Source organism: Pristis pectinata, chromosome 27, assembly GCF_009764475.1.
Source record: "Pristis pectinata isolate sPriPec2 chromosome 27, sPriPec2.1.pri, whole genome shotgun sequence".
Classification (NCBI taxonomy): domain Eukaryota; kingdom Metazoa; phylum Chordata; class Chondrichthyes; order Rhinopristiformes; family Pristidae; genus Pristis; species Pristis pectinata.
Window position 1 is genome coordinate 6,675,674 of NC_067431.1, and position 24,894 is coordinate 6,700,567.

General features: G+C 44.4%; 1 protein-coding gene across 3 annotated transcripts in view; it reads left to right on the forward strand.

The window, feature by feature from the left end:
* The window catches only part of LOC127583788 (arginyl-tRNA--protein transferase 1-like), an 80,645-nt gene that overhangs the window by 43,607 nt on the left and 12,144 nt on the right, over positions 1–24,894 (forward strand). For 2 of the 3 annotated variants that reach the window (XM_052040139.1, XM_052040140.1), the window contains 7 exons: positions 434–496; positions 1,920–2,023; positions 5,686–5,865; positions 7,403–7,728; positions 10,798–10,926; positions 14,381–14,413; positions 23,051–23,232. In XM_052040139.1, coding sequence (XP_051896099.1) covers positions 434–496; positions 1,920–2,023; positions 5,686–5,865; positions 7,403–7,728; positions 10,798–10,926; positions 14,381–14,413; positions 23,051–23,232 — 1,017 coding nt within the window. Of the gene's footprint in view, positions 1–80; positions 191–433; positions 497–1,919; positions 2,024–5,685; positions 5,866–7,402; positions 7,729–10,797; positions 10,927–14,380; positions 14,414–23,050; positions 23,233–24,894 lie in introns of those variants that run through there. The other variant, XM_052040141.1, reaches the window with a different exon arrangement.

A 24,894-nucleotide genomic window follows, 5' to 3' on the forward strand; every position in this document is an offset into this window, starting at 1 on the left:
TCATTGCAGACTACTGAGCCGCATTGGGACATCATGTGCCAGACACTGTCAAACCTTCTTCAAATGGAAGATGAGCCAAACACCCGTGTCGTCCGGCACTAGGAATGGAACAATCACTTCGGGGTGTTCACTTGGTTCTCTCACCATTGCTTTGGCCCCTGCCGATGAGATGATGGCTGTCCAACCTGGAGTAAGGAAAATGTTTGTAAAAGTTCCTGGGTCATACGAAAGAAGGACAAAAACTCACCACCTTCTGGAGATAATTGTAGTCTTGCTAATGGTGCTATGTATCTAGAATGATCTTTTAAAAAGCTTTCAATGCAGTCATCTAATCTAGGTTAAGAAATTTATATGTAATATGACTAAGAATAGTTAGCTAGTTTTCTATGATCGGTTATTTCATGTTAAATCTAATTCTTTGTGTTTGGTCTAGGAGTGGGAAGTATCTGTACAAAGCCGCTATGCCCATCACGTGTTGCCCCACCTACCCAATGAGGTAAGTACGCACTTCATGTCTGGTGTAAGATCGTGCTCTTCACTGTTTGGTACTTTTCTCCAGTGTGTATATTTCCCAGCTCATCAAATAGGAAGTAATTCAGCATTGAAGAAAAATCATTTTGCATGAGTTTCATTTAGCGACTTATACAGAAGTTCCATGCAGCTCAGGGATAATGTTGACCCCCATTAAACACAGGTACAGGATGGGTTAACAGAAGAGTTCAGCTCTCTACACACTGCCTTCAAGCACTTCCAGAGTAAAGAAAGTATGGTTAGGGTGGAAGGTGAACTCCCCTCCACGTTTGGTATGTCAGTTTTTATTAGAAAGGGATTCAAATACAAAAATAAACACATCTTAATGCTTTAGTGAGATCACACCAGGAGTATTGTGTACAGTTTGGTTTCCTTGGTTATGCAAGGATTGCCATAAAGTGTGAGGAAGGTTCACTAGATTGATCTCTTAGATTAAGAGACTGACTTTTGAGCAGAGATTGAATAGCCTCAGCATATTTTTTTTAAGAATCACAGAATTATGGAAAATTTGAGGCCATTTAGCCCACTGTGTCCATGACAGCAGAAAACAGCTACCCAGTCTAATCCTCAGCACTAGGTCCGTAGTCCTGGATGTCATGGCTCTTCAAGTACATGGGAAGCAAAGGTTGTTGATTAGTGGGTGTTTTTGTGATAGGAAGGCTGATACTGGTGGGGTTTCACAGGGCTCAGTACTTTTTTTGTGGTATATGTTAATGAGTTAGATGTTAAAGATATTTGCTGATGATACAAAAATTGGTTGTGTGGTTAACAGTGAGGAAATTTTCAGGCTGTCAGTAGACATTGATGGTCCAGTCAGATGTGCAAGAGATTTAAGTATTTCACACAACTCTGACCTTGCTGCAATTAGCTTGATATTGGGCAGATAAAGAAAGCAAGTGCTTGAAACTAGGTTTATCAGACTGGATTTGAGAAAAACAACCAGGGAAAAGCCAACCAACACAATCACAACTATGAGGAAAAGTGAAACATGTCTAGGGGCATTTTCCTGTTAGAATTTAAAGTTATGATGGAATTTGAGAAAAAGGAGGCAATCCCATTAGCGCATGGAGTCCAAAACTAGGATCCCTAACAGAGCTACTGATCCAGGAGAAACCTCCTTATCCGAGAGTGGTGAGAAGTTGGAAATTGTTGCCACAAGGAGTGCAGCAAATAGTATAGATATAATTATGATGCTGGATAAATGAGGGAGGAAGAACTAGAAGGATATGTTATGGGGTGAGTTGAACAAGCCTGGGAGAGGTAAATGTGGAGCAAATGGCCACTTTCTGTGCTATAAATCACATGTCACTCTATCTTCTGGATGCCTAGATCAAGTCTCGATATGTTTTCCATCACTGAAAGGCCTTTTCCCTTTACTGTTATCTCAGGTGCCATGTCTTGGACTTCCGGATATCCAGGTCACAGCGGAGAGTTCTGAAGAAGATGCGGAAGCATTTAACACGAGCTGATGCTTTTGTGAAGGAAACTGCTGGTTAGTATAACTGCAATGACTGTAGCTTCGTGTTAGCTGAAAATCAATGGACAAAATATCAGGAAGGATTGCTAACATGAAGAAAGTGTCAAAGAGTGTCACCCAAATTAACTATCCTTGTTAATTCCACACAACAGAGCTGGAGGAACTCAGCGGGTCAGGCAACATCTGGGAAGGGAAATGGGCAGTCGATGTTTCGGGTCGAGACTTTTCATCAGGACTTCCTGAAATTTCAACTGTCCATTTCCCTCCATAGATGCTGCCTGACCTTTTGAGTTCTTCCAGCTCCTTTGTGCGTTGTTCCAGATTTCCAGCATCTGCAGCCTCTTGTGTCTCCTTGTTAATTCCACAACTGAAACAAATTATTTTATCTCTTTGCGAAATGGCATCCAGGAAGTTTTTTTTGACATATTGCTATGAGCTTGCAGGAAATCCTACTGTCAGCTTTGTCTCACTGGGGACACTCCCACTTCTGAGTCAGGACATACCGTCTAGCAAATATCAGGGTAGAACTGAGAGTTATGTTGTCAGATGTACCGACTTCAGGGAGAGAGGGGAAACATCTGCCTGTTCAAGTGATGGAAGCTCCTCCCTTGGCACCAAACAAAAAAGAACAGCGAGCTCTCGTGGTGCCCAGGTCAACACTTTGGCTAACAATGCTAATCGATAGGGGAATGTGTCCTTTGTCATTTACTGTCAGTTGGAATCCATGGTGTGTAAAAACTGGCCTTGTTTTTAATTGGCAGTTTGTTTGTTTTTTGATGCTTAGCGTGTTTAGAGAAAAAATGCATTCAACTTGCATGATTTATGATCCCAAAGCATTGCACAGCAAACAAAATACTTTTGAAATAGATAATAATGAGGGAATGCAGCAGTTAATTTGCACATAATAAGGTCGCACTGATCATGACAGATCAGTAGTTTGTGATTTTGGTTGAGTGATAAGTATTGGCAGGAAGTGGCTAAAGACTCGCACTCTGGTATTGGTTTATTATTGTCATTTGTACCGAGGTACAGTGAAAAGCTTGTCTTGCTTACCGATCGTACGGATCAGTTAATTACATGGTGCAGGTACATTGAGTTAGTACCAAGTGCATTGAGGTAGTACAGATAAACACTAACAGTACAAAGTAAAGTGTCACAGCTACAGAGAAAGTGCAGGTAGGTGCAAGGTCACAACAAGATAGATTGTGAGGTCATAGTCCATCTCATCGTATAAGGGAACCGTTCGATAATCTTATCACTGTGGGATAGAAGCTGTCCTTAAGCCTGGTGGTACTTGTCCTCAGGCTCCTGTATCTTCTGCCTGATGGGAGAGGAGAGAATGACTCTCCTAATAATAGTAATGTGGGATCCTTTACATTGCTGTGAGATAGCAGGTGGGCCAGATTGGTCTTATCCACTCTTTCACTGCTGCATTGCGGGTAAAAGCTTAAAGTTTCTCAGAGGTTTAATGAGCTGTGAGCACATGACTGAGACCGAAATCAAGGAATACCTGGAGCTTCACAGGTCATCATTTTGTCCAATAACATTGAACAGAACCGCCTCCCTCCTTCCCACATACTGCACCTTCTTTGCAGTAACATGAAATGGATGATAGTGAATAAGTAGCCCATTTTTACATCCTTGATTTTATTTTTTTTAAAAGAAGCTGATGTGCTTTCACTCACTTGCCATTGGTTCAGAAGCTTGTATCTGTAGTCTCCAGGAGAACTGGATCACATCTCTGAAGTGAGGAGAATAAGAGATTTGTTGCTAAAGTTCTATGGTGGGAATGGTTTAGATTTTGTTTCACTTCATACGGCTGCTCCGTGAATCACAGAGGTGTACTTAGCTAAACTGTGGTTCTGGAAAGGACAAGAGTAAATTTTAAAATCAAACAGTGGCAAGATATTTGCTTGAAGTACCTCATTTTCTTCTCCTCTGCTGAAGGAGTTGACCCAGTCTAAGGCAAAACTCAACAGATGCTCATGTGCTCCCATACCTCAACCGGGTACCTCACCAATCCTTCATGTACAAAAGAGTAAGGTGGTTATGTTCCCCTTCACTGTGTAGTAATTTACCCAGACATCTGCTCTTATGGACTTGCCCAAGTTTCACCCCTTTGAACACCCAGAGTGTTCAGAGCCCATTCAACCGCATAGATAGGTACTGTAAACCTTCACACATTCCATTAACAGTTAGTATGTGGCAATTGGACAGGTGCCCAAGTTAACATCTCCTCCCTAGCCCAAGGGTGAGTGGAGGATGTTCACCACACCTGGTAGCCAGCACTGTATAATCCAGTGTTCCAGCATGTGCCCTTCACCCTCGATGTAGCTCTGTATTGCCTCCCCTCAGTGGCAAGGCCACTCATCCATCAAGGCAGCCAGAATCAATCAACAGCATCTTGGAACGGTTATTGTTTCTATTTTACCGCCAACATTTGTTTTAATCGCAGAGTTTAATGAGCTGGTTCAAAATCATTGGACAAACATTGATGATATTCCTTCATTATTTAAAAAGGATTAAGTTTGTTTAAATGGGGATAAAAGGAAACAGCATCAATGTCTTTATCAAAAGAAGTGAAAATGATGAGGGATTTAAATTGGCTGCTATCACCCAAAATGCCAAAATCCATCTCTGAGAGTCTTCACTGCAAATATCACTGATAAGAAAGTTCATCTCTGACCCTGATGGAATAGTGCTGCACTGGCTGATGAGTGGGGTGGTGGTCTGGATCTTCCAGTCACCCTTAGGCTTGGGTAGGGGTGAAATTTTGATAAAGCCAGGACCTCCCGGTGGCCAGCCACTTCAGTTCCACATCCCACTCCCATACTGACACGTCTATCCACGGCCTCCTCTACTGCCACGTTGAGGCCAGGCGCATGTTGGAGGAACAACACCTCATACTTCACCTTGGGAGTCTCCAACCTGATGGCCTCAACATCGATTTCTCTAACATCTGGGAACCCCTCCCCTTTTTCTTTCCCTCCCTCCACTCCTTTGTCTTTCCTTATTCCTGTGGCCGCCTTCCCCCGCCTTGATGACCTGCCCATCTACTCTCATCCCCTCCCTCATCCTTTATTCCATGGTCCACTGCCCTCTCCTACTGGATTCCTCCTCCTTCAGCCCTTTGCCTCTTCTACCTATCACGTCTCAGTTTATTACATCTTCCCCTCCCCCACCCACCTACCTTCCCCCTCTCACCTGAACTCACCTGTCCCCTGCCTGCGTGTGCTCCTCCCCCTCCCCCCACCACCTTATTCTGGCTTCTGCCCAATTCCTTTCCGGTCCTCATGAAGCGTCTCGGCCCGAAATGTTGACTGTTTATCCTCCTCCGTGGATGCTGCCTGACCTGCTGAGTTCCTTCAGCACTTTGTGTATTGCTAGGGATGAAATTAGACTGGGCAAGTGTTTGGCTGTCCCATATTAACCACTGATAGTAAGTGTGAAGCATTGACCTCAATTATGATGCTTCCAATTGTCAAATAATCTCCAGACATTGTGTTTTTGTTTCAGAAACTTGGACAAAGTAGAAATTAGATGACAACAAAATAACAATCATTGATAACAGCAGAGGTCCAGTGGCAGAAACTTTAAACGGGGTTTTTATATTTGCCGTGAATGTGATTTTGCAACTATTGATTTTTATAATCAGTGTGGTTTGTTTCATTCTGAAGCACTTAGCCCAGAAGAGGACCCCACGTGCCATAAAGAGGAACAAGCTCCTGGAGCTGGGCAGGGAAAGCTGACTACTGGGCAGACCCCCTGGACATTCCCTGAGAGGTCTGACGAAGACTGGTCAGAGGTAAACCATGTATCAGACCAGCGGAGTATGAACAACAGCCAGACGTGGGCTGGTGAGTTCCTTCAATCATCTGCACACTGAAGCGCAGAAAGAGTTGACCTGCATGATACTGGCGTGGTTAATGGGAGCAGAAGGTTGCAGAGTGTCACTCATCAATTGAATGGGCAAAACCATGCCAGATGGGCTTCACTGTGGACTTAGCCAAGAAAGATAAGAACATTTACTAAATGGGTAATAGTTGGAAACTGCGGACCAGCGGGGGTTCGGGTTTAAGTACAGGAGTCAATGTAAGCTAGTGAACTGGTACAAAAATAGTTCAAAGGGTAATGTAAAGTTAGGCAACTAGAGTTTGACTCCCACTCTGTACTAATTTGGCTAATCTCAGTTGAGACAGCAAATGGCCTCTGTGCCTTTAATTGTTGAAGAGAACGTCAGTCAGGATGTATCCTAATCACTCCTTCAGTAGAACATAGAACACTACAGCACAGTACAGGCCCTTGGGCCCATAATGTTGTGCCGACATTTTATCCTGCTCTAAGATCTATTTAACCCTTCCCTCCCACATAGCCCCCTATTTTTCTATCATTCATGTGTTTATCTAAGAGTCTCTTAAATGTCCCTAATGTATCTGCCTCCACAACCTCTGCTGGCAGAGCATTCCATGCACCCACCACTCTGTGTTTAAAAAAAAACTTACCCCTGACATCCCCCCTATATCTTCCTCCAATCACCTTAAAATTATGTCCCCTCGTGTTAGCCATTGTCGCCCTGGGAAAAAGTCTCTGACTGTCCACTCGATCTATGCCTCATCATCTTTACACCTCTATGAAGTCACCTCTCATCCTCCTCTCCAAAGAGAAAAGCCCAAGCTCGTTCAACCTATCCTCATAAGACATGTTCTTCAATCCAGGCAACATCCTGGTACATCTCCTCTGCACCCTCTCTAAAGCTTCCACATCCTTTCTGTAATGAGGTGACCAGAACTGAATACAATACTCAAAGTATAGCAACACTATGACCAATTTGCACTACAATGGACTTCTTTTTTGTTATAATTTTGTTCTTTCTTGTATAATTTATGTTTGTTTTTCCTGTGAATGTTGTGTCTCTAATGCTATGTGCCTGTGATGCTGCTGCAAGTAGGTTTTTTGTTGCACCTGTGTGTACATGTACTTGTGCAGATCACATCACATTAAACTCGACTTTGACTTTGACTATTGCTCACTACCTAGTGACCTGCCCTGGGGAGTATTGATTTGTTGCAGATCCTACTGGATTTTGCTATGATGTTTCAGAGTTTAATAAGTTTGACCTCAATGTAAAGGACAAACTCTTAGTGAGTGTTGCTGCTGTCTGAAGAATTGTTCTTCAGCTAGGAGCCACTGTAAGGGTTGAGAAAATATTTGAAATCTACAAAAAAGACAGAAGTGTCTGGCGTCTATGCTGGTCTCAGATGGCTGTAACCTGGGGTTGTATGAATGCCTCTTGGGGCAATGTGAAAGCATCCTCGAGCTGTGTGATCGTGACTTGGAAGTGTGCCGTGATGCGTTTTCTGAAGTCAATTGACCAAGGCCGTTTCTCTCCCCTAGTTGAAGATACAACTTCACACATCCGCACCTGCCGCAAAACCAAGGAGAGCCGGAGGGAGCTGCTGAAGACCCCCGAGAGGGGCCAGCAAGCAGAGCTGGAACCTGCAGAGTCTGAACTGGTGGGATTGACGGAGCACAAAGCACCAGGTCAGGAACCAGCTCCTTTACAAGATCCTCAGCCATCCTTGTCACAAACCTCCATGAGTGCTGTGCATCCATCTCCCATCCCACCTCCACTCCATTCCACGTCTGAGCCTAGCCACACTAGATCATTAGAGGAGCTCATAGAGGAGAGCACACCAGCCGCAGCGTTGCATCAGCTGGAGGTAAGAATCTGCGCGTCAGATCGCATTCATCAAGGAACAACCTGTTTATTCATTGTTTATAAAGAGCATCCCAGGGAGTTCAGGTTATTGGAGATCAGTTTAAGGAAGTGGCTCAGTGTGAAGGGAGGCAAATCCACCTTGTGTTTGTGCAGCAGTTCTACAGTGACCAAATTAAAGGAGACAAGTAAAGGGAGGGCAATGAGTAGTTAGTACAAGTGGGAGCAAACAGAGACATAGTCCCCTAATTATCATCTGAAACGGAATGTGATTACAGACGGTCATGCACACACATTAAACCCGGAACTTCAAGGGCTCACATCCCTGCCCTTCTGAACTAACGGCCTGGGCAGGGTTAAGGTGCTTCTGTATCTTAAATCCTTGGGGGAGAAAAGTAATCTATGCTTAGTACGCAGTTCCTGCGTCTTTACCCAGTGGCTTTTAGAGCACAGTGTTCCCCATGTTTTGAGCATTGCCTGGCGAGGTCCTGGTCAGGTGGAGGATGTGCAGCATGGACTGGAGAAAGGGAATCAAAACAGAAAAGGAAAAACCTCCCGGAGGTGTTGCTTAGGTTAACAAAAATCCTCATTGATGTGCCTGGCATTCTGTGTCTCTCCTGAGTGAAGCTGTTGCTATCTGAAAGTGTTTAAAACAACTAAATCCAAATAAAGTGAAGATACAATCTAAATCTGGCGGGAAATTCTAGAGCAGGGGACTGTCATTTGGGTACGAGATCAGTAGGAAACTATTTAGTCCTTTGACCTAATTGTGGCTGATCTGTGACCTAACCACAAGCTCACCTCTTCCCTTAAATCCTTTATTATCTTTGTTTAACAAAAATCTATCAACTACAGATCTGACATTAACATTTGATCTGGCATCAATTGCCATTTCTCATATTATCTTTACTTACAACAAAGACTGAGCCCATTTAGCCTGTCAAATCTATCCAGCTCTCCGGAGCATTCCTATCGTCCCGTTTCCCTCACTTATTTCCCTGTAATCTATTCTTTGTCCCAGTCCCATTAATGCCCCCTGATCCTCCGATGTACCACCTACACTCGGCGTAATTTATAATAACCAATTAACCTAACAACCATCTTTGGAATGAGGGAAGTAACCAGAGCACGAGGGGAATCCCACACAGTCACAAGTAGAATGTGCAAACTGCACACAGGACTGAGGTCAGGATCGAAATTTGTTTTTTGGAGCTGTGTGAGACCGCAGCTGTACTGGTTGCGTCACTGTCTGCTGTCCACTTGTAACAATTTCCACATCATTACCACTTCCTGCAAGTACAACTGTTTTCTATGTAGTTCGGAAGACTCTGGCTCTAATTTTTAGACCCAGTCCCTCAGTCCAAGACTCCCCAATTAGTAGATATATCCGTCCTATTCATTTCCCTTAATATCTCAAAAACTGTAATCAAATCACCCTGTAACCTTCCAGATTCCAGGGAATGTGACCCCAGTTGGTGTAATAATTTAATTCTTGAAGCTGAGTTAGCGAATGGTTGGGGAAATCCAGGGTGTAGGTTAGTAGCAAAAAGAATCAAAGGGGAGTTATCCCTACCTCCATTTTGATATTGAGATTGATTTTTTAGGGGGTTTAGAGTACAAGGGATATCTTGCACTGAAAATGACACAGAAGGAGGCCATTTGGCCCCCTGAATCCATGCTGGATCCCATGCGAGCAATCCCATTAGTTCCATTCACTCTCCACATTTCCCTGTACCCCTGCAACTTATTTTGTCTCACACATGCCCGTCAACTCCCCTTTGATTCTCTTTGCTACTACCCTACACTAGGGTTAACTTACAATTAACTTAACAGCACATCTTTGGGGCGTGGGAGGAAGCTCACCCACAGGGAGAACGTGGAAGCTTTGCATTGGCAGCACCCGTGGTCAGGATCGAACCCTGGTCGCTGTCAGATGGATCAGAGGTGGGTAAAGGGAACTGAATTACAGATCAATCTTGATCTAATGACATGACAGAGCGGGACTGAGGGGCCATGTGATCTCAATCTGATCCTACGTTCATAAATACATTGTGAAGACAGCGATCTAAATCTCAAAAGGGGAACATTAGGTTTATTTTTAAAAGTGAAACACTGCAAATGCTGGTACCTGAAACAAAAGCAGAAGATGCTGGTGATGCTCAGCAGGTCGGGCAGCATCTGTGGAGAGAGAAACAGAGCTAAATGTTTCGGGTTGATGACCTTTGATCAGAACAGGACAAGTGTGTTTTAAAATGCAAATTGGTGCAGGAGTTGGGAGAACAAAGTGAATCTCTGTGACAGGATAGAGACTGGTGATAGAACAATTGCTTTGTGCTATCTGAGGGAAGGCAATACATTTTTTTTAATCACTTCTGATGTGGTCTGAATGTGTGTTCAGTCCGTAAGGGTGATGCAGAGCTTTCAGTTGCCTGTCACTTTAATTCTGCGTCTCACTCCCACTCTGACCTCTGTCTTTGGCCACGTACAACAAAGCCCAACGTAAGCTCAAGGAACAGCCCCTCACCTTGCGTCTAGGTGCATTGCATCCTTTGGAACACAATGCTTAATTTAACAAATTTCAGATAACCAGCTTGTTACTGTTTGCATCAGCACTGGCTAGTTCTGACATAAGCCACTCACCTGTAACGTTAACCCAGGTCTCCCTCTCCACAGATGCTGCTGGACCTGCTGGGTATTTCCAGCATTCCCTTTTATTTCAGGGTTCCAGTAACTGTTGTGTCTGTCTCGATCAGTCCAGTCCAGTGTTTCTTTCTCTCTCTGATCCCCTCATTCATCTCCCTCTTTATACGTTCCTCAGATGGCTTAGCTATGATTCATCAGCCCCTCTCAGATGGCACCAAAAGCAACTGACTCACCAGGACAACCTTGGTCTCCACCATATCACAGACAGTCCCTTTGCTCTTCCTACTCCTGCCCCTCTCCAACACCTAAAACATCCTCCACAGATGCTGCCTGACCTGTTGAGTATCCAAAGCGCTTTGGTTTTTTTTAAATAACAGGTTTATTTGCTTACTGCCCCTTAATATTTGTTTTTCCTTCCCCCTCTGCTCAGGTGAAGTTGCTGAGACTTTCTCCACCCAGCCCTGAACTACAAGCCACCTTTGGGGAATCATACAAGGTCTACAAACGCTATCAGATGCATGTGCACAAAGACACAGAGCTGATGGCCTCAGAGGCTGAGGTACCAACTGTACTGACACACTTACACTGTATACAGCCATCTGATGGTTAGAATTATACATTGGGTGTGGTAGTGGAGGTGAATGTGATTATAGGGGACCCACCCCTTATCATGGGTCACTCTGTTGACTGGTGAGGTTCCTTGCCATCAGTACGTACATGGAAAGTGACTTCCACCCGCTCATTGTAAATGCAATCTGTTGTCAATAATTTCCTGAAAGTTATCCCTTGCATAAACTATATGGTGTTTGTATGCAAGTAGATGGGGACATGGAGATTTTTAAGTGTAAAAGTACTGACTTGAGAAGAAGATAAATGGTTATCTCACACACTCCATCAGTGGTATTAAGATCACCAAGAATAAAGTCGAGAGGGATCGGAATAGATTGCTGGTCAGCATACCTCAGTACTGCAGAGTAACAAAACCAATAGTGTGCCAAAGTTGAGGAAGCCAGGCCCATATCCTCCAGCCCCATCATAGAACATGGAACAATACATCACAGGAGCAGGCCCTTTGGCCCACAATGTCTATGCCCACCATGAGGCCAATTTAAACTGCACACCTGCCTGCTTGTGGTCCTTCCCTTGTGGCTTGAGGACCTCGCTCAGTTCCACGCAGCATGGCTCAAGGGGACCATTCTGATAGTCAGATGAAGGCAGGAGTTTGATCCCTGATGCTGGGGGGCCTGAGGGCAGACAAGGATTTGGCCTTCCTTGAGAAGCAATCATGAAAGATTGTACAAGATAGCAAAAGGCCAAGTTTGGATGAATAAAACAAGAGTCATTTAAAGGATAGGGAAAATCCAGACTGGGTTGATGATGACAAAGTTCATGAGAGCAATACTTGGGACATTGGTTCAGACTATCAAGGTGCAAATATTAGGACCAATATCAGTAAGTTCTTCAGAGAAAGAGTGATCAATAAACATTTGAGTAACTAACGCCTGGAATTGTTAAGCAATTGAATGCTACAACTGGGTTTTTGTTTTCCAAAACCCAGCCTGCTGGTGTGATAACAAAAGTACATCAAAATCATCCGAAAAATCTGTAAAAGGTGACTATTGGTCGATATTATCAACATGGATGTAAAAAACTAAGAATGGCTGAAACTTGGATCTGACCATTTGAATTTCATTCAGATCATTTAATAATCGCTGGATAATACTTTTCAAATTCTTCTAAACTCAGCAAAATAATCAGCTCAGAACTTCATTTGTGATTTGCACATTGCCAGATCAAACACTATTGGGAAATGGACTCTGAGAGATGAGTTTATAAAGATAAAAGTAAAACAACTTGCACTTGTATAGCGCCTTTTGTGCGCCGGGATGCCCCAAAACACTTTATAAAATGTAGTATAAAGCAGTCATTTTACACAGTAAGATCCCAGAAACAGCAGTGTGTTAAGGACCATATAATGTTTTGGTGCTGTTGATTGAGCAGTATATACTATCCAGGTGAGTTCCATATATATTTTAAAAATAATGCCAAGACATCTTTTACATCCATTTTGTTTAATATCTTGCCTGGAAAATGGCACTTCTGAAGAGACAAGCCTCTCAGTACAGCACTAGGATCTCAAAGGACGCAGCAGGATATAGATCAGTTACAGATGTGGGCAGAGAAATGGCAGATGGCGTTTAACCTGAGCCAGTGTGAGGTGCTGCACTTTGGGAGATCTAGTGTAAGGGGAAAGTATACAGTTAATGGCAGGACCCTTAACAGCATCGATGTACAGAGGTACCTAGGGGTTGAAGTCCATACCACACTGAAAGTGGCCACGCAAGTAGATAGGATGGTGAAGAAGGCCTATGGCATGCATGCCTTCGTTGGTATAAGAGTCAGGAAGCTATGTAAAACTTTAGTTCAGCCGCACTAAGAGTATTGTGTGCAGTTCTGGTTGCCCCATTACAGGAAGGATGTGGAGGCTTTGGAAAGGGCGCAGAAGACGTTTACCAGCATGCTGCCTGGATTAGAGGACACGAGCTATCGGGAGAGGTTGGACAAATTTGGGTTGTTTTCTCTGGAGTGTTGGAGGCTGAGGGAAGACCTGATAGAAGTTTATAAAATTATGAGAGGCATAGACAAGGTACACAATCAGAATCTTTTTCCCAGGGTAGAAATGTCAAGTATTAGAGGACATGCATTTAAAGTGGGAGGGGGAAAGTTTAAGGGAGATGTGTGAGGCAAGTTTTATGTATGTCTTTATTTTTATTCCACCCAAATTGGTGGAAGCAGACACAATAGTGGCATTTAAGAAGCTGTTAGACACATGAATGTGTGGGGATTGGAGGGATATGGATCATGTGCAGGGAGAAGAGATTTAGTTTAATTTGGTATCACGTCCGGCTCAGACATTGTGGGCTGAAGGGCCTGTTCCTGTGCTGTACTGTTCCACTACTATGTACTACCAGAGTAGAATTTTGTACTACTTTATCTGGAGTTAGTCTTGAACCCGCAGATCTGACTCAGGGAAGAATATTATCACCTGAAACACCGTCGATAATGGTTAATGATTAGCTCGTATACAGTGAAGAGTTTAAATTTTGTTTAAATAAAAATGATGCCTGGAAGAGATGGTCTTATATTATGTTAATATCACCCCAGATTAGATAAATTTGTCAACAGCAGACACACAGATGATTCAAACATTTTGTAGATTATTTTACATTGTCCACTGCTAGTGGAGAAGGTTGCTGCTGAGAGCACCCATCAGGCGACATGTTAATTTTAAGCGGTCAATAAGTCCAATGCAACGTACATCTGAATATCTCATGCGTAGTCAGGCAAAGTGTTGGAAGGTAAAAAAGTTGTTATTTTTGAATAAAGCTAGAGAAATTCCTAGGGCAGTGTTTGAGTTTCTGCTTGTACACAGGAATCTTCCTGCCATTGGAATTCAAATCCAGATTGAATATGTTAATAGCCACAGTGATCAACAGCTGCAAATCCATCAATATGTCCATTTACCACTGAGGAGCAGTAAAGTCATTAACTGGTCCATAAAATTCAATGACATGGCGGTTGGCATCATTTCTTTCTCAACAATGAGGCTGGGCTAATAACCTCTGCCACCCGGACCCAATTAATATTGACACTGGGTGCCCAGAATAGAAACAATTCCATTGACCAGCTCTGACATTCCTCATTTAATGAACAAAGAGTTCACAAACAAAAAGCTATTGCATGCAGTGATATGAAGGCAACTTGTGCAAGGAATGGATGCCAAGGAGATCCTAAAGTTGGTGGTGATGTGGGTTGCAGAATTGAGCACAGAGGTCAGCGTCCAGTAATTTAATGCACTGATCTCCAAGCCTAATTCACTGATGGAGTGGCCTGTTCTGCTGAAAGGTTATTTATCCACTGGGTGTAGCCAAAAGGATAAAGGGAATGCAGGCTGATACTGTAAATTCCTCTGTGCTAATCTGCCTAACTGACTGTTGTATTGTTTCTTGCAGTACAAAAGATTTTTCTGCAGTACTCCGCTCCTGGTAAGTAGCACCTGTTGGTTATGCTACTATTTCCTGTAATAGATAGCTACCGTGGGATCCTTGGTTTGCTGATGGATAATTATCTCATGAGAAACAAAGGACTGCAGATGCTGGAATCTAGATGAAAATCACAATGATGCTGGAGGAACTCAGCAGGCCAGGCAGCATCCGTGGAGAAAAGCAGGTGGTCAATGTTTTGGGTCAGGACCCTTCTTCAGGACTGAAGATAGGAAAAGGGGAAGCCCAATATATAGGAGGGAAAAGCAGAGCAGTGATGGGTGGGCACAAGGTGGTGATAGGTAGATGCAGGTAAGAGATAGGCAGGTGTGGGGGAGGAAGGGAGGGGAGAGGAGATGCACTGGGGGATGGGTCAAAGGTAAGGAGGAAAAAAAGGTGGGGGTAGAAAAAAGAGAAAAAGGCTAGGAAAGGGAAGAAAAGACATGGTTGGAAGTGAGTGTGGGGGGTGGGGAGGGTGTAGGGATTACTTAAAGTGGGAGAATTCAATGTTCATGCCGTTAGGCTGCAAGGTTCCAAGATGGAAAATGAGGTGCTGTTCCTCCAGTTTGTGCTTGGACTTCTGGCAGTGGAGGAGGCTGAGGACTGACATATCCGTGATGGTGTGGGAGGGGGAGTTGAAGCGACTGGCTACAGGGAGATGCAGATCGCGGTTACAGACAGAGCGCAGGTGTGCTGCGAAATGGTCACCTAGTCTGTGTTTGGGCTCACCAATGTAGAGGAGACCACACTTGGAGCACTGAACGCAGTAGATGATATTAATGGAGGTGCAGGTGAATCTCTGTCTCACCTGAAAGGACTGTTTGGGTCTCTGGATAGAGGTAGTGTAGGGGCAGGTGTTGCACCTACGGCGGGGGCAGTGGGAAGTTCCCGGGGTGGGAGCGGGATGGATGGGGTGGGGGGGAGGAGTGAACTTGGGAGTCGCGGAGAGAGTGGTCCCTGCAAAAGGTAGAAAGGGTTGGGGCGGGGAAGATGTGCTTGGTGGTGGGGTCCCATTGGAGATGGCTGAAGTGGCGGAGAATGATGTGTTGGATATGTAGGCTGGTGGGATGAAATGTGATAAGGGGGACCCTATCCCTGTTGGGTCTGGGAGGGGTGGGGGTGAGGGCAGAGGTGCGGGAAATGGCAGAGATGCAGATGCGAGCTCTCTCGACCACAGTAGGGGGAAACCACGAAGTTGGCTTCGTGGAAAGAAGTTGGACATCTCAGATGCCCTGGAGTGGAAAGCCTCATCATGGGAGCAGATGCTGCGGAGGCAGAGAAATTGAGAAAAATGGATAGTGTCCTTGTTAGAGACAGGGTGGGAGGAGATGTAATCGAAGTAGCTGTGGGCGTCAGTGGGTTTGTAGAAGATGTTGGTGGGTAAGGAATCTCCTGAGATGGAGATGGAAAGATCGAGGAAGGAGAGAGAGGTGTCAGAGATAGTCCAAGTGAATTGGAGAGCAGGGTGAACATTTGTGGGGAAATGTATGAAACTGTCAAGTTCTGCACGGCTGCAAGAGGTGGTACCAAGATGATTGTCTCATATTGGCTTTATGTACAAGAACAGATCAATCATAAGTTGTGGATATAAGGGAAGGATCCCAATCCTTCAGAATTACCTCACAGACAAATAAAACAAAAAAAAGAAAGAGATGCTTTTAAATCACACTTTTTGCAACCTCCAAACTTTAGAAATAAGTCAGTGGAGCCATTGATATAACATAAAGAATGATGATAAGCATTTTGTGCACAATAGGGATCCACAAACAGCAATGAAGTAATGACCAAATCACTTTTTTTTAAATTATAAGATTTGGTCAGGCAGTAGGGAGGAGGTCTTTTCCAGCTAGTGAGTGGGGACATTTACATCCACAGCGAGTAGGCTAAACCTCACTCCATGTCTGCCCTGAACCTCTTGACAGTCTGACACTCTTAGTACTGCACTGCAGTACCAACTTGGATTAGTCACCTGACAGTGCAGAACTCCCTCAGCACTGCATTGAAGCATTGTCTTGTACGGCTCAGTAGATCTTGTAACCATGACCCTTTGACATGGAGATGCTAATGTAACCACTGAGCTGCAGGTGACTAATGAGAGGGTTGGTTGGACATAGCACTTATGCAAAAAACAAACTGCTGGAGGAACTCAGCAGGTCGAGCAGCATCTATGGAAGGAAATGGACAGTCGATATCTTGGGTTGAGACCCTTCAACTGGACTTCACCAGTCTCTTGTGTCTCCATAGACTTTATACACTTACCAGGGTACTGTGGAAAATGTATGCCTTATCGCCACAAAAATGCACTAAAAGTGCATGATGCCTCATAACAGCAAATCTTCACACAGCATATTTTGTTTTATTCATATCCCAGGTTACAGAAAAGGCCAGCATTTGTTGCCTGTCCCTAATCGCCCAAGAAAAGATAGGGGTGAGCACCTTGTTGAACTGCTGAGTCCTCCTGGTGAAAGTACTACTGGGGAGAGAAGTCCAAAATTTAGACCCAGCAAAGAATGGTGATATATTTCCAAGTCAGTGTGATGTGTGACTTGGAGAGGATCCTCCAGGCAGGGATGTTTCTATGTGCCTGCTGCCTTTGTCCTTTCTGGTGGTAGTGGTCACAGATTTGAGACCAAATAACAGCAATGCATCTTGTACAACATGCACACTGAATCCATTATGCACTTGTGTTGGGTGGGTTATCATTGAAGTGGGCTGCTTAGCCCTGGATGGTGTCAAGCTGCTCGAGTTTGAAGCTGTACTCATTCAGTGAAGTAGAGAAAACAAAATGCTGGAGGAATTAAGTGGGTCAGGCAGCACATGTGGAGGAAAAGGACTGTCAACATTTTGGGTTGAGGCCCTGCATCAGGAATGAGAGTGTAAAGAGGGGATAGCCCGTATGAAGAGATGAGGGGGAGGGATGAGGCAGGAGCTGGCAAGCAACAGGTGGATCCAAGTGAGGAGGGGTTGATGGACAGATGGAACCGGGTGGCGATAGTGACAGGGGCTCGGAGGTGGAGACAGCAAAAGGGCTGCGGATTGTAGGAGTCTAGTGCTTTTGTAGATGATGGAAAGGGCTTCAGGGTGTCAGGAGCTGAAGCTATACCCAGCCTCTGACCTGGTAGTCATGTTTTTCACATGGCTGGTCCAATTGAGTTTCTAGTCAATTATGACCATTGGCATGCTGATGGCTTGGGGGCTAAAAAAAATGTCTGGTATCTTTGGAGGCAGTCCAAAGGAGATTGAGCAGGCTAATTCTTGGGAGGAGATGGTTGTCCCATCAAGAGAGGCTGGACCGTTTGGGTCTGTATTCCTTGGAAGTTAAAATGAGGGGTGACTTTTTTCAAACATAATGTCGTAAGGGGGCTTGACAGGGCAGACGTTGAGATGCTTTCAAAAGTGGAGAGTCACGAACAAGGGGACAAAATTACAAGTTAAGGAGCCGGACATTTAAAACGGAGGACCGTACAAATTTCCTCTCTTGGACAGCAGTGAATATCTGGAATTCTCTGCCCCAGAGGGTGGCGGAGGACAGATCATGAGATATATTTGAGGAGATGGGTACATACGTGAAAGATTGAGGAATGGAGGGTTATGGGAAACTGCCACAGAAGAAGAGTTGAGGCCAGCATATATCAGTCCTGATCATGTTGAATGGTGGGGCAGGTTTGACGGGATCTGGTGGCCTACTCCTGCTCCTATTTCCTTGTAATCTTGTGATGGTAATGTCATGGAGTGTCAAGGGTGGGTGGTTAGAATCTCTCTCTCATCGGAAGTGGTCTTTCCCTGGTATTTCTGAGACGTGGATGCTCCTTGCCACTTGTCAACCAAGTCGCTGATGGATTTAAATATTATACAATCATTAGCAAACTTCTGACGTACTGGAAGGAAGGTGATGAAACAGCAGAAGCTGTTTGGGCCCAGCACACTACCCTGAGGAAGTACAGCAGCAAAGTCTGGGCTGATTGATTCCCAACACCACACCCGTCTGTTGTTGGTGCCTGGTATGACTTCATCCTATGGAAAGGTTTCCCTTTGTAGGAAATAGAATTTGGAACAAGTATATTGATAAAACGTGCGAACATGTTAAAACCCTGCTAAGAGTTCACGTTTTGTGAGGATTCCCTTTTAAATATTTGCAACACATTGGTTGCAACCAAATCAGTGGTGACCGCATAACCTTTGAAGCGCAAATTTATTATAGAAGTTATTGGTGGAACAAGCACAAACAGCAAAAACAAGCCCTTGGTGTAGAACAATAGAGCTGATAAAGAGCAACAGACGATCTGCTGGAGGAACTCAGCGGGTCGAGCAGCATCTGTGGGAGGAAAGGAATTGTAGGCGTTTCGGGTTGAAACCCTGCATCAGGACCCGAAATGTCGACGATTCCCTTCTTCCCACGGATGCTGCTCGACTCGCTGAGTTCCTCCAGCAGATTGTTGTTCCAGGTTCCAGCATCTGCAGTCTCTGGTGTCTCCATAGAACTGATAAAGAGTTGGGGCTGGTGTCATTCAGATCCTTTTGTTGAATTAACTGACCTAATATTAGTCAGATAAGTAGTTAGGAAGGTATTCTCTATCTTGGAGACAAGACTGCAGATGCTGGAATCTGGAACAACAAACAATTTGCTGGAGGAACTCAGTGGGGAAAGGAAGAAAGCATTTGGGGAAAGGAATTGTCGACATTTCAGGTCGTAACGCTGCATCAGTCCATAGATTGTCACACCGTGTTGGCCTTGATTGCAAGAGGATTTCACTACAAGTATTACTGTAATTATGTAAAGCCCTGGTAGGACAGCGTCTGGAATATTGTGTGCGGGTCTGGTTGCCCTACCATTTGAGGTATTGGTTCCTGGGCTGGGGTTGGCATAGGGTGGGGTAGGGAGGTGCAGTGGTGCTGGAAGAATTGTCCCATGAGGAGACAGTAAGTAGACAGGGCCTATATGTAGAAGAATGAGGGGTGATCTCATTGAAAAATACACAATTCATAAGGAGCTTGATTTAGTAGATGCAGGAATGATGTTTTCTGTAGCTGTGACATCTAGAACTAAGTAGTGGCACAATCGCAGAGTTAAGGGGTCAGCCTCGGACTGAGATGAGAAGAAATCTCTTCACCCATGTGGAAGTGAATCTTTTGAATTCTCTACTCCGGAGGGCTGTGGAAGCTCAGTCACTGAGTGTTTTGAAGACTAAGGTTCAAGGGATTTGGGTTTAACACAGGAAAGTGGTGCTGAGGTAGAAGATCAGCAATGATGTTATTGAATGGTGGAGCAGGCACAGAGGGTCGAATAACCTACTCCTGCATCTACTTACGATGTAAAGGTTGAAAGCTTGGTCTCTACGGTGAGAAGTCCGGCTGGCTACCTGTCTTACAATTGGATATTTTAATTGAGGAGTGTCTCTAAATCTGGGATCAATTTAAGGGGTGTCTTTGCCCCTTGACCCTCACCAATTTTTATCGATGCACCATAGAAAGCATCCTATCCGGATGCATCACCACTTGGTATGGCAACTGCTCTGCCTGAGACCACAAGAAACTGCAGAGTTGTAGACACAGCTCAGCACATCGCGGAGACCTTTGAAGTGCAAATTTATTACAGAAGTTATTGGTGGAACAAAGACAGCAAAAAATAAGCCCTTGGTGTAGAACAATAGAGCTGATAAAGAGTTGGGGCTGGAGCCACTCAGATCCTTCAGCCTTCAGTTAATTCGATTCACTACACATGATATCAAAAAATGGCTGAGAACATTGGAAACAGGATGGGCTGTGGACCAAGCAGCATCCGGGCCGTTGCACTGAAGACTCTCACTCTGAACCAATTGTGCCTCTACCCAAGCTGTTCCTGTATTGTCACAGCGCTTGCATTGTAGAAAGTTGCTTTGGTATGTCCTATCTTCAAACAGCTGGATAAATCCAGTCTGGTTAACTACTGCACTATCCAGCTACCATCAATCATCACCAAAGCAATGGAAGGAATCGTCAGCAGTACTCTCCAATAATTTGCTCACCAAGGCCCAGTTTGGGTTTCACCAGACCTCATCTTAGCCTTGGTGCAGAAATGGAGCAAGGGGTTGACTTCCAGGGGTGAGGTGAGAGTGACTGCCCTTGATGTCAAGCCTGCATTTGACAGAGAGGCATCTAGGAGCACTGGTAGTCGATGAGCGTCAATGGTGTGAGAAATAGTTTTCTAGCAAATAACAGTGAATAGTATTTTTTGATAAAACTTGCAATGTCATTACAGATACATTAATAGTTCATGATATTTCAAGAGGCCAGTTTTGTTTTGCATACTTCCACACACACTAGGTTACAAAAAAATGAAAACCAATGAACTACAGATGCTGGAAATCTGAAATAAAAAGAAAATGCTGAAAACACTCAGCAGGTCAGGCAGCATCAGTAGAAAGAGAAACAGTCTTTCAGATAGAAGAATCTTTGTCAGAACTGGGGAAGAGAGAAAAATATTAAATTGCGTAGAGGATGGGAGAGTGATGGATGTGACAAAAGGGATATCTCTGTTCAGGTGAGGCCATGGTTACCATCAGAATACTGGATTACAGCCCATTTCTGATCAGCTGTTTCTGGACCGTAAAAAAAAAGAATTTATGACCCAAATTCTTTGCAGATATGATCAGTGGAATACTGACATGGAAACAGGCCTTGGTATGCAGCACAACTGCCAAAGGACTGGGGTTGATGCTGTTCAGACTCTCTAACTAATTGCCCTTCAGAAATTAGTCAGATCCCAAAGCCAGAAGATAAGAGTGCCGGGGGGGTGGGGTGGGGGGGGGGGGGTGCAGGCGGAGGGTTCTCCAGGTAAGAGGTCCACTTTGCTGTCTTCTTTCAATTGGGTGGGTGAGTTGAAGACCCACCAAGATAATTCTCTCTCTCCTCCTTTCTCCTTCATCTGCCTCCTGAACTTGTGGTTGATTTTAATTGGTAATTGGTACATTATTGTCACATGTACAAAGCTACAGTGAAAAAATTTGTTTTGCGTACTATCCATACAGATCATTTCATCACATCAGTACATTGAGGTAATACAAGGGAAAAGCAATAAAATGCAGAATAAAGTGTTACAGTTACAGAGAAAGTACAGTGCAGGTGGACAATAAGGTGCAAGAGCTTAATGAGGTAGATTGTGAGATCAAAAGTCCATCTCATTGTACTAGGGGACCATTCAATAGTCTTGTAACAGCCGGATAGAAGTTGTCCTCGAGCCTGGTGGTACGTGCTTTCAGGCTTTTGTATCTTCTGCCCGATGGGAGGGGGGAGAAGAATGTCTGGGGTGGGTGGGGTCTCTGATTATGTTGGCTACTTTACTGAGGCAGCAAGAAGTGTCGACAGAGTCCATGGAGGGAGGGCTGGTTTCTGTGATGTGCTGAGCTGTGTCCACAACTCTCTGCTGTTTCTTGCCATCTTGGGCAGAGCAGTTGCCATACCAAGCCGTGATGTATCCAGATAAGATGCTCTCTATGGTGCATCTATAAAAATTGGTGAGTGTCCAGGGGGACATGCCAAATTTCTTTAGCCTCCTGAGGAAGTAGAGGTGCTGGTGAGCTTTCTTAGCCATGGTCTCTACGTGGCTGGACCAGGACAGGCTATTGGTGATGTTCACTCCGAGGAACTTGAAGCCCTCCACTATTTTGACCTCAGCACCGTTGATGTAAACAGGAGCATGTGCACCGCTCCCCTTTCTGAATTCAATGACCAACTCTTCTGTTTTGCCGACATTGAGGGAAAGGTTGTTGTCATGACACCTGCCAGTCTCCTCCTTCATATTCCTTGGGTATGTAGTACACCTCCTTGGCGATGACACAATGGAATACAAGCAGGAGAGTGGGGCCCCAAGAGTCCTCAACCTTGACTCAAGACATGGCATCTGGTCAAACAGGGGCAAGGAAACCTCCTGATTACCAACCTCTCTGCTGATGACTCAGTCCTCCGTATTGAACTGTACCTGGAAGAAGCACTAAACAAGGGCAAATAATGTTTGGAAAATTAACCGGTAAATCTAATCCATCTGGTGACTAATGGGAGTGTGTTTAATGGAAATACTTTAGAGGGATTTTCACACTTCATTCACTCTGTGACAATAGGAAAAAAACAATGCAACAAATTTTCACTCCTACAACTGATATCAATTTGAAGAGTGAAAAAAAATCTGTATTTAGAGAGAATACAGCTGGCAGGTATTGTGGTTTAATGGACAAATATTCTCATGACATTAATACCCCTTTTTTTGAAAACAATATAATTATCGCTGGTGAAAGTTTAAAGATTTTGTATGTGTAGACACAGATAAACACAGACTTGCACAAGATTTTGTGCCACAGAAATAGCTGGTTGGTCCCAGCAGACCAAAGCAGGTGATTATGATTCACAAAAGCTTCCCATCAACAACAACACATTGCAAGTAAAAGCTCCCTACTTTACCAGTTGTTTTAATTGTGAACAGCAGGCTTATTTTAAAACATCATTTCCCAGTTTCCAAGAACTGAATGTGTATAACCTGTTCTCAGAGCCTGTCTTGAACCAGTAAGGAATTAGTGTTTGTGATGGAGTAGACAGAGGTTCAGAGAAAGTGTGTCATGACCCATTGCTGGAACTACCCTTGCCTTGTTTCTGTTGTCTCACTCACAGGGGGAGGACCCTGCAGACGGTCCAGACACTGGCTACGGCTCCTTCATTGAACAGTTCCTGCTGGACGGGAAGATTATAGCTCTTGGACTGTTGGACATACTACCTGAAGGAATTAACTCGCAGTACTTGTGCTATGATCCAGATTACTCCTCCCTCTCATTGGGAGTCTACTCTGCTCTCAGGTACTACTCAGAGAACAGAAAATGAGACTAATGGAATTGCACAAAAGCAAATGTTACATGTTTGGCATTCCCAGTACAGGGCTCTTTGCCAATAGAAAATTTGAACTGTAATCCACCAGTTATACATCTTACTGACTGGAAATTCTCTGAGAATTGCAACCAAACCTGATGGGCTCCATGTCAAGATTCCCTACCTGCATCCGGTTGCAGCAAATCCTTTAACAGATGAGATTTGTTACAATGGAAAACCAGCATGTTTATAGTTGCCAGTTGTGATTCAATGTTCTGCTCCCTGTAGCAATTTAAGGGTTCAAGACTGACTGATTGTTAAAGTCAAAGTTGAGTTTATTGTCACCTGCACAAGTCCATGTGTGCACAGGTGCAATGAAAAACTTACTTGCTGCAGCATCAGAGGCAAATGGCATCAGATAAGCAGCATTCACAAGAGAAACATAAATTATACCCAATTTTTTTTTACAAGTAAGAACACAATTAGAACAAAAAAAAACACCAAGTCCATCTTAGTGCAAAGTGGTCCCAGTGTTGCTATACTGAGGTTGTGATTAGGGTTGTGCCGGTTGGTTCTAGAACCAAATAGTTGAAGGGAAGCAGCTGTTCTTGAACTTGGTGGTGTGGGACTTGTACCTCCTGCCTGATGGTAGCTGCAAGAAGATGGCATGACTCGGATGGTGGGGATCTTAGATGATGGATGCTGCCTTCTTGAGGCAGCACCTCCTGTAGATACTACCGATGGTGAAGAGGGACGTGCCCATAGATGTATTGGGCTGAGTCCACTACTCTGAGAGAGAGTTCTGGAATGGGTCCCAATGATGGAGTGATTAATGATCCAAGGTGTACGAGAGGGTCAGAACTGGAGGAAGCGCACAACCTGGATGGTTGTAGATTGCAGGAGATTGCAGGGTTGATGGAGGTTGGGGGAGAGGGTAGAGATGGTGAGGGTGGTTGGTCAAACCACATTTGGAGTATTGTGAGCAGTTTTTGGCCCCACATCTGAGGAAGGATGTGCTGGCGTTGGAGACGGTCCAGAGGATGTTTACAAGAATGATCCTGGGGATGAAAGGGTTAACATGTGAGGCGCATTTGATGGCTCTGAGCCTGTATTCACTGGAGTTTAGGAAGATGAGGGGGGGATCTCAGTGAAACCTGCTGAATATTGAAAGGCCTGGATAGAGTGGACATGGAGAGGATGTTTCCATTAGTAGGAGAGTCTAGAATCCGAGGGCATGGACTCAGAATAAAGGGACGTCCCTTTAAAACTGAGATGAGGAAGAATTTCCTTAACTATAGGGTGGTGAATTTGTGGAATTCATTGCCACAGACGGCTGTGGAGGCTGTCATTGGGTGTATTTAAAGCGGAGCTTGATAGGTTCTTGATTGGTAAGGGCATCAAAGGTTATGGGGAGAAGGCAGGAGAATGGGGTTGAGAGGGAAAAATAAATCAGCCATGATCGAATGGTGGAGCAGACTCAATGGGCCAAATGGCCTAATTCTGCTCGTGTCTCATGGTTTAAAAACTTGACCTCTTTATTCCAGTCTCCTCCATCTGCTACCTTCAGCCTTTAAGTTCAGCCTGCAAGTCTAAGGGGTTTCTGGGACTGCATTTAGATCACGCGAATCAGTATTGCCCTTTTGAGCAGGTGA